Here is a 19,857-nt window from a genome sequence, read left to right as displayed (position 1 = left end):
TTGAAGCACCACAATATTTTTTTTTGTTTTCAGTTAATGAAATAGAGAAAATTAGTTGTAAGATGACCAAAATCAAAACTTATAAAAAGAGGAACAATTCTTTCAGAGCTGTGCCGCAAAGGGAGGAACAATTTATTGTGAATCACCAACTGAGCACACGCCCCACCGTGTGTCAGCCTGACGGGATTCAGTTCTGAACTTTGCAACAGTCATTGAGGCTTTTGAGCACTTAGGACACTGTGTTCTTTCCTCAGTCTTTCCCAAATTTATGAATACGTTAAATGATGAGAAAAAACGTCCAGCGATCTGAAAGCGCTCTGTCCCTGGGGATGTTTGGATGTATTACATGAAGTGAGAGTCTTGGCCAGGTGTCTTAGGCAGCAATCCCAGCAGAGCCTGCTTCATGTCCTTATTCCTGAGGCTGTAGATTACAGGGTTCACTGTTGGAGGTACCACAGTGTAGACCACAGAAAGCAGCCTCTCAGGAACTGATGGTGAGTTTGAAGGTGGTTTGAGATAAACAAAACAGGCAGTTGTCATAAAAAGGGTGACAACAATGAGATGGGGAAGGCATGTGGAGAAAGCTCTAGACTGACCATTCATGGTAGGAATCTTCAGCACCGTGGAGAAAATATAAATGTAAGAGATCATGATACAGATAAAACAAGACATGCCTAAACAGGTACCTAGTCCAATACTCACATAAACTATTTTTGATGTTTTAGAGCAGGACATCCTTAGTAATGAGGAGACATCACAGAAAAACTGTGGAATCACATTGGAGCCACAGAAGGGCATGGAAAATGTGCCAGCTGTGTACACAGCTCCAAATAACCCCCCAATGACCCAGGAAACACCAGCCATCAGGGCACAGGTGCCACCACTCATGAGGACCTCATAGTGCAGGGGACAGCAAATCGCCACATAGCGGTCATAGGACATGGCAGTGAGCACAAATATCTCACCTGCTGAAAAGGAAGTCATTAAGAGCACTTGGGAAGCACATCCTAAAATGGAAATTGAATTGTTGTGAGTTAGGTTGTTGACAATGAATTTTGGGATTGGGACAGACATGAGGAAGACATCCAGTAAGGACAAATTCTTCAGGAAGAAGTACATGGGTGTTTGTAGATGCAGGTCTAGGGTGATGAGAGTGATGATCAGAAGGTTACTCATTAGGACAGCCAGGTAAACCACTAGGAAGAGCACACCATGTACAATCTGGAGCTCCCAGACTTCAGAAAACCCCAGAAGAAAAAATACTGTTACAAAGGTGACATTGGCCATGCTAGATTCTCCTCACTGCCTGTCAAGACAAGGAGATATGCAAAGAAACATCAATTTACACTTTCTAACAGGAATCATGTTGATACCCAGAATAACATCAGTGAAAAAGAGGCATATGCCTTCTTTAAATAATTCTGAAGAATTACTAACAATTTCCTTTTTTTTTTTTTAAAGAAATGGGATTCCATGAGTTATGTGTGCAGTCAAATAGTCTTTGTGTGAGTTACACCTGATCCTGTAGTCTCAACCTTAACTAGCCACTAGAAAATATAATTTGAGTAAATACAGGACTTTTACTGTATATCAATGGATATTTGTATCATAGTGACATTGTTCTATGATTAATGAAAAATACTTTTGTTTTCAAACAATCCAAACCCCTGTCTTCAGGACTTTTATGTTATTATCCCTAATAGTGTAACTGGAGCAATTTATCAATTCTCCTTTGTTCTAAGTATTATGACCTCACATTTGGGCTATTTAATAATCCAACACAGCCAAATAAATTTTTTAACCTTATGGGTCTAAACAAAGGAATATTAAAAATGATTCTATGTTCAATGATTGTATTGTCTTGAGATCATGTAATTCACATATGTTGAACATTTTATTTATGTGTGTGAAAGAATTATTTAGGAAAATTTCAATTCATTTGAATATGCACATGTGTAGAGAATGCTGTTATTGGAAATGTTCCCAAAGGTTGATATTTTTATAAGGGTGTATCTTAGAGTCACCATAATAAAATATCTTCCCCTATCTGAGTGAACATGCTTTCTTTGTCATGTGCTGTCTATTTTAATATCAGATATCTGCTTTCAGAGTTCAAAATGTTTCCTACATTATTATTTACTAGTACACATTTATTTATTTATTCTCTATTGAAAATATCAGGAAGTGCTCCATATTTATTGGGCACCAAACTGTTTAGGAGAGACGTATTTTTTTTTGAAAGGTTTATTTCTGAGAGCTTCCTGTCAATGTGAGGGGACAGACACTGATGAATAAAAATAGATATAATAATAATAATAATACATATAAAAAAGAAAGAAAACCAATGGTGATGGGTGTCTTTAAAATAAGAAAAATCTATTATTTTAGAGATTAACAAAGTATTTATCTGAGTTGGTGGACGATTGCTCCCTGTTGGGGTGACCTTTGAAACCGACCCACATGGGAAGAGAACGAGAACACAGGCCGGAGACCAGCGAGGGAGCCTCTCCGGGAGCACGGCTCGCGCGGCAGAGCAGGGCGATGGGCGTCCGGGGCGCATGCGGAGAGTCTGTGCGTGGTGAGCGGCAAGAACGCACAGTGCAGACATCAGATAGTTTCAAAGGCATTTATCACCCTATTCCAATTTTCTGGAGAAATACCCAGAGAGTTAGCAAAATAGGAACAAGAGTGAAAAAATATGTTGATGTCCTCCCTCACAAAATTCTTTAAGACTCACCAATCATTATTTTGGAATAGTGTTTTACCAGTAGAAACATTTTACCAATAGAAACTTGAAATTCATACCTCAAAGTAATTCCAGTTCTTCGATCACCTGTGAAGGACTATTTTTTAGATGATTCCACCAAGTGCACTTGAAAGTGAAAATCTTACTCATAATAAAAATCTTTAGTATATCTCTTAAGCTCCTGGAATTAAAACAGAACTATATCTTCCTTTGGAATTTCTCTGTCATTAGAGCATATAGTTGTAGTTCTAGTCTTCTGTGGAGGACTGAAAAATGACAGCTAAGATGTGATAGCTTCTTAACATGGAAAGACAAATATTTAAGCAACCAGGAAATTCATTTGCTTCTCCTTTTATTTTAAAATTGACATCATTGTTGTAGACAATAAGTGTCTACAACAAATTATTTTTAAAGTATGTGACTGATGCTTAGAATTCCCCAAAGAAGAACGTCTTACAAGTCCTCTAAGTAGACTTCATACATAATTACCTCTTAAGGCCTGAGAGTTATAATTATGGGTATTTTCTAGAGGCAGAACTGTTCACACCCCAGAAAACATTCTGGAATGCACCATGAAGGACATGAGTCAGACTTTGGGTAGAAAAATAACAGAGTATTTAAAAAATGGTCCCTTAATTCTGCTTATTAATAGACTATAGGCTAGTGATTGCCACTTTATAATTAATGATTAACACTTGGGCATGTGGGCCCTTGGCTAACAATGAAGATTACTGTCAGATATTGCTAATTACTGACTCAGTGGGTCATGGCAAAGTTGGAGAACATAATTTAGTCTGTCAAATGGGCAAACCAGCTGGATCTTATGCTTTGCAAATCCTTGCTGTAGACCTAGTCATCTAACACAAAAATCAAAAGACATTTTATTGTTCAACTGGTTAAGGCCCTCAGTGTAGAGTAATGGAAGTAGATTAAATTTTAAAGAGAAAGAATTTGAAAATGAAGTGATTTTGGCTTATTTGTGAGGGTTTTTTCTTTGGCTTTTAATGTGTCTTACTAGAATTAATCATTTTTAGTTATGTTATTTGAAAATACTTGTAACTACCTGAGTTATAATTAGCAAAATGCCATTGTGTACTACATAGTTCCAGGAAATTATTTTAGTAATGAAATGGAATAAAATTCAGAGCACACTATGTCCACCTATCTTCATTTTGTTAAATGGGTTTTGAGCCATGGTTATTATTTGTTTGTGTGCCAGTTATGTTTTCTGGGAACAGACGCTTAGATGGAGTAGTGCTGGAAAATGTTTCTTGGGTGATTAAGAACGATGAATAGAAAAGATAGAAAGCAAATCTGGTATTTAGAAATGATGACCTAGGATCAAATTTTGGTCATGGCTACTGGGGATTCATTGATTTTATATCTTTTTAGCAGAATTTATATAATAAGTTCATACTGGAGATTTTTTATTTCAATCCAACTCCAACTAGATTTTCCTGTTCTTCACTTCTTCCATTTTTTGTACAACCCGGATCTCAAAAATACTATTTCTGGATTTTCACAGTCTTAAAATGTGCATAACGCAGTTAATCCCTAGTCACACCACTACAATGATCAGTTTACATGAAATAGTTGAAGATTCTTTGTAGTCCTCTTTCTTTTCCTTCTACCTTAAGTACATATGTTCAAGATGCTCTGGCCAAAGTTATGCTGAATGAATTCCTCTTTAAAAAATCTATCTGCATAGCTTTGCTCTTCATCTGGTATAGTTATTTCATTTGTTTCAGTCTGCACTCACTTAAAATTTTTCTTTACTTTTGATGACAACTTTTTAATGGGTGGAAAATTAACATGCCTTCCAAAAATAATGAAAAATATTTGAAAACAATAGCAGTGATAACAATAACAAAATACATACCATTGAAATTCCACTTCCTTCCCATCCTTTTTACTCTATTACTCAGTATCATCCAGGAAACGAGTCTCAAGGTTTAATGGATTATTTTCACATGTTTTATTTTTTTGAAAAAAGAAGAGTGACATATGTTTTCTTATTACATAGCATACTGTGAAAACTGTTTTGCCTTAGATATTTCACTTAATATTTTCTGGGAATCACTACTGATCAGTTCTAGGGATTGTCTTCCTTCTCTTTTATAAGCCAAAGAATAATTGATTGTATTATATGTGCCAGAGCTTAACTAATATCCTGTGTTTGGACATTGAGCTACTTTCTAAAATTTGGCAACTACAAATAATGGTGCAAATAAAAAGCCTGTGAAAATGTAGTACTGAATACAGGAGGTGCATATTCCGGGTATTATCTAACTGAGTTGATGATTGCCCCTGTTTATTGGCCCCTATTTTGTTACTTCATCACTGCAGTCTATGACTATACTTCGAAGCCCAGTGACCCTAGACTCATTTTTACACATCCACTTGTTTTGAATATAGCAAAATAAATTAACATGAAGTAAAAATTTTTGGCCTATAGAAACTTCCTACCTCATGTACCCTACAAATGGCACTGCAATATCTCCTAATAACAAAGACACACTCTGGGACAATAAAGTTAGTGAGCCTGCCCGTTAATTTTTGTTTCCAACTCTTCTTTTTTTTTTTTTTTACCTCTATTTCACCTTTCCTGGCAATTTTTAGGGATTACCTATACATTTTATTTATAATCTATTTTTAAATTTCATTGGATTTCTATTTTTATTTCCTATAGCAGTTCTAGGAATTACATGCTTGTCTTTGCTGTCACTTAAAATTATTATTCTACTGTTCTTGAAAATATAATATTTGCAATCACATGGAATCACACATATTGTCAATCATACTTCCATATGTGCTATAAACCCAACAAGGCCATGTTAAATATTTAGTTTTTAAACACTCATAAAGCTTATAAAGAAATGAAGTTGGAAATTGTCCAAAAATTAAAAATGAATTATTGGCATTTATCCACATATTCATTTCTTATACTATTTAATAATTTTTCTCAGGAATGGAGTATACCCCTTGTATCATTCTATTCAGTTTGAATAATTTACTTCAGCATATTTTGTACAACAATTCTTCCACCAACACATTCTCTTAGTCCTGTATAAAATGATGTCTTTATTTTTATTTCAATCTATGTATGACACTTACCAATGCTGTGTTTACTGTGCAAATTACACACATCTGACTCTTAAAGCTGAGATGGATGAAACCTATATGTTACTCCTGCAATTGAGCATGATCTGCTTGCCAGGGTCTGCTACTGATCATTCTCCAATAGTATCAAGTATTTACGCCATGTATTAAGTTTGGGTTTTACATTTGTTTTCTATCAGAGAAGAGGAATGGTCAGAAAGGGTTCTTTCTTAGTCCATCATTTTCAGAAGTAAAACATTTCTTTTGACAGGACCAAACATGAATCTATAATCTGATCAGTAAAACTTGTTTTCTGGTACTTACTAATGTCCAAACAAACCCTGCAAATGATTCAGTAGTTGTATTTATAATCACCAAAGATGAAAGCAATTAAGGAGTCCTTCAATAGGAGATCAGGTGAACAAAGTGTAGTCCAACCATACAATGAATACTATTCAGCAATATAAATGCATAAATTATTAAAGCATACAAAAATCATGCATCAATCTTGAATGCCTCATGTGAAGTGAAAGAAGCCAACATGGTTCTAATTACTTTTCTTTGGAGAAGCAAAATTATAGACACAGAACAAATCAATGTTCTTTATGTCTTAAGAGGGAGTAGGTTGACTACAGTATAAGAGATTTCTTAAATAAACTTTTAAGAATATTCTTTAGATTATTTTATTTTGTAAAATACGTATTACATAAAATTTCTATTTTAGTCATTTTAAAGGTATAATTTGGTGGTAATAAATATACTCATAGTGTACAGTCCTCACCAACATCCGTCTCATTAACTCTTGTCATATTCAAAACCAACTACATCCATTAGGCAGTTATCGTATTGATCTTCTCACTCTGGCCCCTGGAAATCCCCATTCTACCCTTTTTATTATTACTGTCCTCAGCTTTTGCCCATGTCCAGCCTCTGGTAGTCACCATTCTACCCTCAGTTATTTTTATATATGAAGAACATTCCATCCAAAAACAGTAAAATGTACATTCTTCTCACATGCACATGGCCCATTCTCCAGGGTAGACTGCATGTTGGGCCACAAAATAAGCCTCAATAAATTCAAGAAAATTTAAATTATGTCAAGCAACATTTCCAGTTATAGTCATATGAAAATAGAAGTTTATTACAAGAAGGAAATGGTAAAATGCAATATTCACAAAGAAGAATAAAGCTGGAAGCATCACACTCCCTGATTTCAAACTAAACTACACACTTTAGTCATCAAAACTATTACAAAAATAGACATACAGGTCAATAGAAATGAGAGACCAGAAACAAACCTACACATATATGTACAATTAATCTAAGACAAAGGAGCCAAGGGCATACAATGCAGAGAAGGCAGCTTTACAGTAAACGGTGCTGGAAAAACTGGAAAGATACATGCAAAAGAATGAAATTAGATCATTCAGAGAAAATTAATTCAAAATGGAGAGGTTGAATGTAAGATCCAAATCCAGAAAGTTCCTGAAAGAATCCTTGGTAGTAAATTGACATTGGTCTTAGGGACATCTTTGTGGATATGACTCCAAAGGCACAGGAAATAAAAGCAAAAATAACAATAGGAGCGCATTAAACTGAAGTGCTCTTATGCAGAATAGGAAAACATTATCAAATGAAGAAGCAACTTACTAAATACAAAGAGACATTTGAAAGCAAGTATTACATAGGTGGTTAGTATCCAAAATGCATAAGCAACTCACATAATTCAACAGTAACAACAAAAATCCCATACAATTCAGTTAAAAATGTACAAGAGATGAGGATAAATATTTCTACAGAGAAGAGGTACAGATGTCTGACAGGCACATAAAAAAATGCTCAAATCACTAATTAGAGAAATGCAAAAACAAACCACAGTGACATTATCACTTAACATCTGTTGAAAGTTTGTTATGAAAAAGACAAGAAATAACAAGTGTTGAAGAGGATGTGAATAAAAATTGTTCCCAGGATTGGTGTAGTCCCTAGGGAAAAGAGTATGGGAATTTGTCAAGCATTAAGAATAGAACTTCCATGTGACCCATCTACTCCACATCTGCGTATTTACTCAATGAAAAGAAAAGCAGTAATTTGAAAAGATATATGGACCCCTGTGTTAACTGCAGCATTATTTATAATAGGCAATAAATGGGAACAACCTACTTGACCATCAATAGGTGAATGGATAAAGTCTAAGTGGTTTATGTATAAAGTGGAATACAACCAAGACAAAAAAAGGAATAGAACCATGTCATTTGTGACAAGGTCTATGTATGGATATGAAGTTATCACACTAAGTGAAATAAATCAGATGTATGTTGAAATAATTCAGAAATAAGATGAATACCATATGGTTTCACTCTTACTTGTAATCTAAAAGAATTGAAAATTTTAAATAAATAAATAAAATTAAAACAACTCATAGATGCAGAGAATAGCCAACTAAATACCAGAAGGGAAGGGATTAGGGGTGAGAAAAATGGGTGAAGGACGTCACGTACTGTGATAGATGGTAAATGAACTTGGAGTGATCACTGCAGTGTATACAGATATATAATTATAAGGCTATACAACTGAAAATTATGTAATGAAATAATTATACTTGATTGCTCAAAAAAGATTCATGAGACATTAATCAACTCATGCCATCATCATAATTAACCATTTCTTGTTGAGAAATTAAGTAAATATTGCACAAAGAAAATCACAGAAGGTAAAAGCCAAAAAAAGATGAACATTTGATTATTTTTAGTGATGTGCCTGTCATGTATCATGAAATCAATTTTTTTGTACATTTTGTTCAAAGGAATAATTTATAATTTTATTATTTTAAATATCAAGTAGAAATAACATAAGCCTGCTTGTCTACTAAACCTAGGGAGAAAATACCGTATGTTTACATTATATTTAATGCTGGCAAATCAAAGTTAAACCTGTTTTTATTTTACTAACAATTTTAAAACTGGTTTTATTTACCTAAGATCACTTCAGATAATGTATACTTTAAAAATATTGGTTTAAATTCTTTATTCCTGAAATATTTAGATACCTAATTTATGTAAATGCTCATTTATCTCTAGAAATTGTGAATATAACTTCTTTAAGAAAGTTTATAAATTAATTTAGCAACACCACATGTGGATAGAAAGATATCACACAGATTTAACATACATATAAGCAGACATACATAAACATGCATAAAGATGGAAACAGAGCTTTTTCTACTTTGTGTTTCCAAATTTGCAGCCATGGGTCAATAGAACTTAGTAATAGAGACTCTGGTTTCTTTGAAATAATTAGTTCTTGTCTTTTCTCCACATTACATATCTTTTTCTGAATTGTGTTTCTGTCAAATAGGAAAAATTAAGGGTACCTGTTTCCTAATATTTTCCAGAGGAGAATTTCAAGTTCCTCCCTTGACCTGAAATGTAATTTTAAGGAGGCTGTGGACCAAATTTTAGGAGAGTGACCAAGGAGACATCTATGGTCTGAATCTTCCAAGAAAAAAACTAGTAGCCCAAGAAATCATTGTATTTCTGATTCATTTTTTTTTCCTTCTCAGACGGAGGTTGGCCCTCCGGGGGAGTGTCTCTGGGTGCCTGAGAGTCCCCGCGTGAAGAGGGGCCCAGAGCTCAGGTGACGGTCAGGACTGCAGCAGGAAAGGATGTGACGGCGGGGAAAGGGTGACGGAGGAGCAGAGGTCCGAAGGGGGGCCTCGCAAGGAGAGCAGGGGAACTGGGTGAGAGCTCCAAGGCGGCAGGGAGGGAAGGGGGGAAAAGCCCTCGGCGGAAGCGGGATTCCAGGGGTCACACTGGGGGGCGAAAGTTTCCCAAGGAAGCCAGTGAAACAGCAAATTTCCTTCAGCAAAATCATGCCAGTGAGGAGATGGTCAGAGCTGTCAGATCACAGAATCAGCAGGCATTCAGACAAGGGGCTCAAGTCAGCGGGGACATTCCCACGGGCAAAGCAGGCTCAGGCTGAGATGGAAGGAAAGAGGACTTTAAACAGATGGCTTCTGCGGGACTCTCATCATCCGCTTCTGATTAGGCCAACTTCTGACCACAGAGCTCTTTACAAATACAGTTCAGAAGTGGCATTATCTAGTATCATCTTGGACACACAGACATTCCTGGGAATATTGAAGCCTTTAAAAAATTATTTTATCTTTTAAACCAGAAATAAACTTAGAAAGGTACTCAAGACTAAAATAATAAGCCTTTTATTATATAACCATGGACTCTAGAGGCATCCCCAAAGGCAGGGTACAATATTACAATTTTAACATAAATTAGTCATGGGAGTGGAAGTCCAGAAATAGGACGATAGCCAATAATACTCTAATTTCTTTGAGTGTTTCCATGGGATAACTACACTTGATATAGTAAACATTTAGTAATGTATATATTTGTCCAATCAGTATGTTGTGCACCTGAAACCAATCTTATAAAGTACATCAACTATATTTTGAATAAAACAATGAAGCCCTCTCAAAGTCCAGAACGCCTCCCAAAGCGAGCTGCAAGGCTGAGACAACTCACAGCCTCCCCTGAGATCCATCAAAGGCCGGCAGGATGTCAGCTGCAGATGGGGCGCGACTCACATCTCTCTCCAGCCATGTGACGGGCCCCTAGCCTGACAGCCGGTCTCCTGCACACACAGAAGCAACGCCCTGGATCCTGGTAGGAGGAAAGCAAGGCAATTTCTTAGGAGCGACAGGAAAGTAATGACTGATACCCAGGGACAGAGAAGATCTATGACCAGTTCCAGTGTGAGCAGAGTCACAGTGCAGAGAAACAGCTTTTACACGTGATTTTGTCCTGCTCATCTGAATGGGGAAAAGAAGGAAAATGGGAGAAATTTCTTTTTCTTTCTCTCCCACCCAGTCAGCACACTGGAGAAAATATAAACGTAAGGGATCATGATACAGATAAAACAAGACATGCCTAAACAGGTACCTAGTCCAATACTCACATAAACTATTTTTGATGTTTCAGAGCAGGACATCCTTAGTAATGAGGAGATATCACAGAAAAACTGTGGAATCACACTGGAGCCACAGAAGGGCATGGAAAATGTGGCAGCTGTGTACACAACTCCAAATAACCCCCCAGTAACCCAGGAAACATCAGCCATCAGGGCACAGGTGCCACCACTCATGAGGACCTCATAGTGCAGGGGACAGCAAATTGCCACATAACGGTCATAGGACATGGCAGTGAGCACAAATATCTCACCTGCTGTAAAGGAAGTCATTAAAAGTAGCTGGAAAGCACACCCCAAAATGGAAATTGAATTGTTGTGAGTTAGGCTATTGACAATGAATTTTGGGATTGGGACAGACATGAGGAAGACATCCAGTAAGGACAAATTCTTCAGGAAGAAGTACATGGGTGTTTGTAGCTGCAGGTCTAGGGTGATGAGAGTGATGATCAGAAGGTTACTCATTAGGACAGCCAGGTAAACCACTAGGAAGAGCACACCGTGTACAATCTGGAGCTCCCAGACTTCAGAACACCCCTGAAGAAGAAACCATATGGCCATTGTGGCATTGATCATATGCTGGATTCTCTTCACTGCCTGTCGAGAGAAGGAGATGTGCAAAAAAACATTAATTTACAGGAACCATACTGATATACAGAATCATTTCATTGAAGAAGAGGCATAGATCTACCTTAAGTGCCTCTGAAGAGTACTGAAAAGTTCATTTTTCAAGATAAAAGGATTCCATGAATGATATATGAAGTCCATAAGTCCTTATACGAGTTATACTTCACCCTGTAGCCTCTGCCATAACTTCCTACCAGATAAATACAATAAATTATAATTTAATAAAATTTTCCCAACCCAATTAGTGCTGCAATAATATTGTGCTGTTATTAATGAGAAAGTCTTTTGCTTTCAGAAAGCAATCTTAAGGCCTTTAACTGTAGGATTTTTATGTTATCATCCCTAATTGTCTAAGAGGAGTAAATTTTAAATTCTCTATTTTTCATAATAATCATGATCTCTCATTTACAAAGCATTTAATAATCAAACATAGCCTAATTTATTCTTACCTCATACACACAAAGGAATATCAAAAATTAATTATTTGTTAAATGTTTGTACTGGGCATTAAACTGGCAGAGAAAAATTTTTTAAAAGGTTGATTTTGGGGAGCTTGCTATGAATGGGAGGAGAAAATTAATAAACATACCTATAAAGAAAAATTGCAAATAGTTTTTGTGTCATTAAAATAACACAAATATGTTATCTGACAGATTACCTTGGTGGTAGTGGAGACTGGAGGTGGGCAGTGGCTCCCTGCTGGGGGACCAAGAATCTGAAACCCAAGTGAAGAGAAGAATGCAGGACAAAGGCCATTGAAGGAGACACTCTGGGAAGCACAGCTGAAACAAAAGAGAAAACGCTCGGGCATCTGAATCATATATGGAGAATCTCTGTGTGGTGAACGGGAAGAATGCATGGTGCAGAAATAAAATAACTTGGAATAACCTTTATTACCCTATTCTAATTTTCTCCAGAAATACCCAGAGAGGGGTCAAAAGAGAAAGAAGAGTGGAGAAATCGGCTATTGCGTTTCACTGCTTTTGGTGCATTCCATAAATTTCCACAAGATTTACATATTATTATTTTGTAATAGAGTATTTTAACATTTTACCAATAAAACTTTGAAATTCATACCTTAAAATAATACCAGTGCTTCAACCACTGGACAAAGGATTACTTTATAGATGATTCTAACATGTAAATTAAAAGTGGAAATTCTGAAAAAAGAAATATATAATTTCACCTAAAATTAATCACCTGAAATTAAAACAGACCTATATCTTCTTTTGGAATCTCTCTGTCATTATAGGATATAGTTGTATTTCTGTTCTTCTGTGGAAGGGCTAAAAGATGTCTACTAAGATGTGATAGTTTGTTCAGAGAGAAAGATGAATATTTAAGCAACCAGGAAATTCATTTGCCTTTTTTATTTTAAACTTGACATCATTTGAAACATTCTTTAGTCAAAGTGTCTACAACAAATTATTTTTAAAGTATGTGACTGATGCTTAGAATTCACCAAAGAAGAAAGTCTTAGGAGTCCTCTGAGCAGCCTTATTATGTAATTGTCTCTTATGGCCTTAGAATAATAATTATTGGTATTTTCTGGAAGCAGAACTGTTCACACCCCAGAAAACTTTCTGGAATACACTGTGAAGAATATAGTCCAGACTTTGGGAAGAATAATAATAGAGTGCTTAAATATTCCCTTAATTCTGTTCATTCATAGACTATACGCTAGTGGTTACCACTTCATCATTGTCAATAATCACTTGGGTAAAAGCGAAGATTCCTGTCAAACATTGCTAATTACTGACTGAGTGTGTTAAGGTGAAGTTGGAGAAAATAATTTAGTCAGTCAAATTGTCAAAGCAGATGGATATTGTGCTTTGCAAATCCTTTCTGTAGACCTAGTCATCTCATTGACAGGCAGCCACATCTAGGGAGGTCTCCCCCTGGGCACTCGGTGGGACCTCAGTCTGGAGGTGGGAGTGCTGGTGACTGACGGAGCAGGAATTCTCAAGCAGCTCGAAGGCGGGCAGATAAGGAAGGGATTCATTAAAGCAAGAGCAGCAGCAAGCGGCAGCTACCCTGCAGGTAGGAGAGAGCAAGGAGGAGCAGAGGGGAGGAAGGACAGCTTGTTGGACTCCTGCTTGGCCACGGGTAGATTCCCTTGCCAGCTCCTGAAGCCAGGGCCCGTGGGTGGCCCATTTCCACTTGGATCTGCACGGCATGGGGACTAGCCCCTACCACCCCAGGATTTGGGGGAGCCACAAAGCACAGGATGGAGGGAGATTATGTTCTGAGAACTTCCCAAAGGAAGAATATTTTCAGGCAGGTCGCTAAAAGCCGATGGCACAGCTGCAGGTCTTCCTGGGTCACCCCGGAGATGGGAACTTGCAAGCCCACATCAGAGCTCTCAGGAGCCCCTCCCTGCATGTCAGGCATACAGCGGAGACAGAATGAAGACTTGGAAATAAAATGAAATAGCAGAGACAACAAAGACACTTGCCACTGGAAGAAGGCAGAGAGAGACAAGATACAACAAGCAAGGCAGTGAGAAGGCTTTGTTTAAGAGCATGCACTTAGAAAGGGGTGCAGGCCACCTCAGAGAGGAGGTGCACCGAAGGGCTGGGGATTCTGGCTTTCAAGGCTTTCAAGAATGGGGCAAAGGGTGGAGGGGGCATTGTGGGACCTAGGCCTGACCTGTGGTCTGATGATGTCCGTCTCCAGTGAGGGACACTGCATCCTCACGCACAGTCAGTTCTCTAGGTAATTCTGTAAGATGAACTGAACACAGGGTGTTTACTGATCTGGTTCCCCTCCAAGGGAGTGGCTTCCCTCAAGCACTGGGACCACATCAGTTAACACTGCATGCACCGCCTTAAGATCGGGTGGGTTACTGTCTGATTACCAAAGAATATCTTAGGAATCTTACCTCTTAACTCTCTGGTTTTCAAAGTGGAATCTTAACCATAAGAAGGGGTCCCTCTTGTTCTTACTATACTGTTTATATCTTGGCATTTTCATCAGTCAGGAAAAGTCATTCATGGTGCTTCTCCCATGCCCCTCAGCTACCTCAGCCTAACATAAAAGTCAAAAGACATTTTATTCTTCATCTGGTTAAGGCCCTCATTGTAGAGTAAAGGAACTGGAATAACTTTTAAAGATATAGAATATGGAAATGAGATTTTGTTTGTGCATTTATTTTTTTTGCTTTGGCTTTTAATAAATCTTAAAAGCATTAATCACTTTTAGCTTGTTTCTTTGAAAATAATTTTGACTACTCAAGACACAGTTGTCAATATGCCATTCATCTACTACATAGTCCAGGAAAATCTTTTAAACAATAAAGCTTATCAATCTTACATGGAGAATTAATAATATCAATTATGCAGTAGAGAATTAAGTGAGATTGTTTAAGAATTGTATACACAGCAGTGTATATATTAACATTATTAAAATACTGACTTATTTTTTAATGAGCATTAACCGCATTTTCTTTTTGTAACAAAAGCAATATTCAGAATAAAAGTCTGTTTTTGTTTTGTGTTAGAACATAGAATTTTAGTATGCAGGATCAGTAGGTCAAGACATCAAATTGAAATACTACTTATCTTATTAAGTCATGAGATTATTAACTCTTACTAAATATGTCATTAAATAGGCATTTGGAAATTATTAAAAATATGCATTAGTTTATTTGCTATAATCTTGTTTTACACAGATACACCCTAATTGTGTTTTAAATAATTTTAAACTTACAGAAAAGTTGCAAGGATGTTGTAGAAAACTCTGAAGTAAACTTACCACAATTCCCCATGTTTCAATACTTCGCCACAGTTCAGTCATCAGAAAAAATAAAGTACAATACTTGTATTTAATTCTTGTTCATTTTGAAATTAGTTTCAGTATCATGTGTTGTGTGTAGCTGCATTGTTCATTTAATCATTTAATCTATCACCTGGAAGAGTTCTTCAGTCTGTCTTTGTCTTTCCTGATGGTTGACGCTTTTGAAAAACAGGATTGTTTGTAATGGAAATGTGCTTTTTGATGGGCAATATTCTATTTTTCCTCATTACATTTAAGTTAGCATTTTTTACCAGAATATTATCTCTTGGTCAAACTTGGAGATACACCGTATTGACCTATCTTTATTTCAGTCGGTAGGTTTTGAGCCATTACTGTTTGTATGTATCTGTGGGGCACTTGTGGTCTGAGAGGAGGTGCTTGGATGTAGAGCGCTGACAGCACTCCTTGGGAGACCAACACCAGGGAATGAAAAGGAAAGGACGCTGGGATTTAGATACCGAGGCTTGGGCCTCAGTGTCAGTCACTGCCGCTGGGACCCCACTGATTCTGTGTGTTACTAGGAGAATTTACATCATGCACTCTCCCTGGTGGTTTCTCATTTCAAACACCTACCAGGATTTTCCTTTTCTTCACTTCTTCCATTTTTTCCATACTGGAAACACTGAATCTCCACAAAATATTAAATTATTCACTGATGTGCACAATCCTAAAATATGCATACATAATCCAAGCTTTCCACATCATACCCTTTGATGACCAGCCTACATTAAATAGTTTTGGAATTTATGTAGTTCTTTTTCTCTTCTAAACTAAGTGTATATAGTGCATGTACACTGCTTAAAAGTTGTGGAATGAGGTCTTTTACATGTACTTTCCAACATGCTTATTTTCATTTGAACTGCAGTTATCTTATTTGATTGAGTTTGCATTCAGTTTCAATTTTTGTCCACATTTGGTCACTTAACTTTTTTAATATTTAGAAAAATAGTATGTCTTCTCCAAGAAAAGAAAACTGTTTAAAAACAGTATCAACAATACCAACAAAATCTATGCTCAGTGAAATGCCACTCCCTTCCCATCCCTTTCACCCAATTACTCAGCACCTTGTGAGGAAAAACACTCTCAGTCTTTCAGGGATTATCTTTAATGTGTTCATTTTTTTTTAATAAGAGTTGTGTATGTTTACTTATCGCACAGTATACTATGAAAACTCTCTTCCGTTAGATTTTTCACTTATTCTATGCTGGGAATTACTACTTATCAGCTCTAGAGATTGCCTTCCTTGTATTTTATAGTCAAAGAATAACCCACTGTATTATATATACCATAGTTTTACTAATATCCTGGGTTTTGACATTGAGGTATTTTCCAAATTTTGCAATTACCCATAATGCTGCTAATAAAAAACATGTGGAAAATGCATTACTGAACACAGGAGGTGCACCTTCAGGGTATTATCTTGTCCGGTGATTGTCCCTGTTTACTAGACCCTGTGTTGTTTACTTCCTCACAGCAGTTTATGCCTGTACCCGAAGCCCAGTGGCACTAAGTTAAAGTTTTAAACATCCAATTTTTTAAAATATACCAATAGAAAAAATAAGGGTAGGGGATTATTTTGGCCATGTAGAGACTTCCTGCTTCACATACCCCACAGAACTGCATGGAATACCTGCCAGCTCTCAATGTCACCCTCTGGGCCTACAAAATATTCCACCTCAGTGAATCAGCCTAATCATTTGCTTCCAATGCTTTTCTTTTATCCTTTCCATTTCTTTTACTAGGAAATTTTTAGGATATTTTATATTTATTAGAATTTCTCTTTCAGTTTTGTTAGCTTTATAGCTATTTTTGTTGCATATGTCTGCCCCAGGAATTACAACATACCTATTTAAATTTATAGCAGTTTTATGATTATTAATCTGCACCTTCTTGTAAAATATAATAATTTTGAAATCATATAGAATCACTTAAGTTGTCATATATATTTCCATATGCATTACAAACTCCACATGGTGATGTTAATATTTTAGTTTTTAAATAGTTATATAGAGCTTATGAAGAAATGCAGCAGTCACTGTCCAAAAGGAATAAAAAAGTAACTTACATTTATCCACAAAGTCACCACTTTTATCCTATTCACAAATTTCTTAGAGATGAAGTCTACATGTAACATTTCCTCCAGTCCAAAGCATTTAATTTCATATTTCTGTTACAGTAAGCTTGCTGTAAACATATTCTTTGTCTTTTATATAATGGCATCTTTGCTTTTACTTAACTTTCAATCATATTTTTGCAGACATAGAAATTTGACTGATCATTCACATCACTTTCAGTACTGTAAAATTATTTTTCTACCATCTTTTGTCTACCACGGTTTTTCGTGAGAAAATACCCAGTATTTGGGGCACTTTCTCCTTTTAGAAAGTGTTTTATTTCTGGGCCCTTTCTTTTTCTTAAGTGTATTTTTTTATTGATGTATAGTGGAAATACAATATTGGTTCCAAGCACACAACACAGGGGTTCAATAGTTACACACATTATTAAATCCTCCCTCCTGCTAGTGCTGCTAGTCTTTGTCAACATAGGAAAATGTTACAGAAACACTGACTATATTCTCCATGCTTCACTTCCATCCCTATGACCAACTTATAGTACGAATGAGAGTCTGTGCTTCTGTATCCCCCTCACCCACCCCACCCCCTATCAGGACCCCACCCCCATGGTAACCACCAGTCACTTCTCAGCGACAATGAGTCTACTGCTGTTTTGTTCATTTTGTTTTGTATTGCTTTTAAATCCCACACATAAGTGAAAGCATATGGTATTTATGTTTCTCCACCAGGCTTATTTCACTTAGCATAATACCCTCTAGGTCCACCCATGTTGTCACAAATGGTGGGATTTCTTTACTTTTTATGGCTGAATAATATTCTTTTGTGTATATGTACTAGCTCTTTTTTATCCATTCATCTCTGTAAGGACACTTTGGTTGCTTCCATATCTTGGCTACTGTAAATAATGTGGCAATAAACATAGGGGTACACATATATTTACAAATCAGATATTTTATTTTCTTTGGTTAAATTCTTAAAAGTTGAGTTACTAGGTCTATGGCATATATTTTTTAAATTTTTTGTGTAACCTCCATTATGCTTTCCATAGTGGCTGCATCAATTTTCATTCCCACCATCAGTGTAAAAGGGTTTCCTTATCTTCACATCTTCACCTAACCATGTTCTTTCTGGTCTTTTGCCCAGTGGGATGCTGGGCTCTCTAACCCATTCCTCGGGACTACAGTCTCCTGTCCCACTCTTGGAGACATCTGGGATGGGAAGAGTTGTGTTTCATGTGTTGGGACACCAACTTCTACCCATTTCTTTCTCCCTAGGTGGGCCACGTCACTGGGCTGCATTCTCCCCCAATAATCCCAATTCGACCATGAGACTCTCAAAAGGAAAAGGTAATATTCTTCTGCAACACATCTTGGCCGCAACACGAACTAGACCAAGAACAATGGATTAATCCTAACACTTTTACTGAATTGAATCTTTTCTGGAAGTGGGCAAACAAAAGGGCAGAAGTGCCTTATGTTCAGACTTGCTTCTCTGTCAGAAGCTGAAAAGACCATGCCAAGCTTGCCAACTTGATACAGCCCTCTCTCCACTCCTCTTCCTACTTTACCTCTGCACCAGTGTCAGCTTAAAGCTGACCTTAGGTGAGCAAGAGAGAGTTATTAAAGAGGCTTGTAAGTTTTCTAGCAGCCTTCACTTGTCTAATACTGTTTCCCATTATAGAGACTGCCGTTCCCTTAGTAGACTCTAGAAGGACCCTAAGTGTTCCAAAGATGCTCTGTGGGAAAAAAACCTCTTTTCCTTGTGCATATGGACAGGGCTAAAGAAAGCTGGTATAACAGTTCACAATTGCTTCTTATTTTCACTGAAAATTAAGGTTTCTAAGGGTTTTAATTTCTAATTAAGGCTACTGGAAATAATAAGGGCAACGTCTCTGCATGCTAGAAAAGATGTGTTTTGATAAGAGAAGGTATGAGGAATGGAAATGCATTTTTATTGAGGGAAAAGAAGGTAATTTCGTCCTAAAGTACAGTTGGTTATTTTAAGAGGGAGAACTCTGAATGTAAAAATAAAGTTGTAGAAATTTTGTGGAAGAAGAAATTAATGTCATGCTATGTGAGACTGAATTAAATGAAGCTTAATATAAAGTACACCATGAGATTAGAATTTTGCTTTCTATTAAAAGGACAAAATTTTCTCAAACTATTGTTCTTTCTTAATATTAAGAGATTGCAAATGGTTTTTCTAATTGTATCATATTTCTCATATTTAATGTCTAAATAAGCTGTTTGAGTACTTAAGAAAACAAAATCTTAATATTAAAGAGCTATGAGCTAAGTTTTACAACTATGTAACCTTCTCTATTTGATATTTAACTACTGACATTTTAAAGTATTTTGTCATGTTTAGATACTGTTTCACTTCAAAACTATTTGAGAACAACTAGATTCAAGCAGAACAAGATTTAATTACATAAGCCTGAGTAAACTAAGGGGGATGATTTAAATTTTTATGACATTTTGTTTCATATGTTGTTGATCTTTTAAAGTAAGTGTCGGTTTTAAACCTTTCTCTTAA

General features: G+C 36.5%; 2 protein-coding genes across 2 annotated transcripts; both read right to left on the bottom strand.

The window, feature by feature from the left end:
• Positions 1–342: 342 nt before the first annotated feature.
• Positions 343–1,287, bottom strand: LOC130680436 (olfactory receptor 14A2-like). Its single transcript, XM_057491018.1, has one exon. The coding sequence runs from the start codon at positions 1,285–1,287 to the stop codon at positions 343–345; it is 945 nt and encodes a 314-aa protein (XP_057347001.1).
• Positions 1,288–9,403: 8,116 nt separating this feature from the next.
• LOC130680219 (olfactory receptor 14A2-like) lies at positions 9,404–11,401 on the bottom strand. The gene is made up of 2 exons (XM_057490489.1): positions 10,725–11,401; positions 9,404–9,740 (listed from the first exon to the last, which is right to left on the bottom strand). Exons 1-2 carry the CDS (start codon positions 11,399–11,401, stop codon positions 9,404–9,406), a joined length of 1,014 nt encoding a protein of 337 aa, XP_057346472.1.
• Between the last annotated feature and the right edge of the window lie 8,456 nt (positions 11,402–19,857).

This window comes from Manis pentadactyla, chromosome 13, assembly GCF_030020395.1.
Source record: "Manis pentadactyla isolate mManPen7 chromosome 13, mManPen7.hap1, whole genome shotgun sequence".
Classification (NCBI taxonomy): Eukaryota; Metazoa; Chordata; class Mammalia; order Pholidota; family Manidae; genus Manis; species Manis pentadactyla.
This window is presented reverse-complemented; position numbering and strand designations above follow the sequence as displayed.

Coding starts and splice junctions, on each gene's coding strand:
- LOC130680436 (XM_057491018.1), bottom strand. CDS start 1,287: ATGGCCAATGTCACCTTTGTAACAGTATTTTTTCTTCTGGGGTTTTCT.
- LOC130680219 (XM_057490489.1), bottom strand. CDS start 11,401: ATGATCAATGCCACAATGGCCATATGGTTTCTTCTTCAGGGGTGTTCT. Junction 9,741..10,724: donor TTCTCCAGTGTGCTGACTGG/GTGGGAGAGAAA, acceptor GTGATCTGACAG/CTCTGACCATCTCCTCACTG.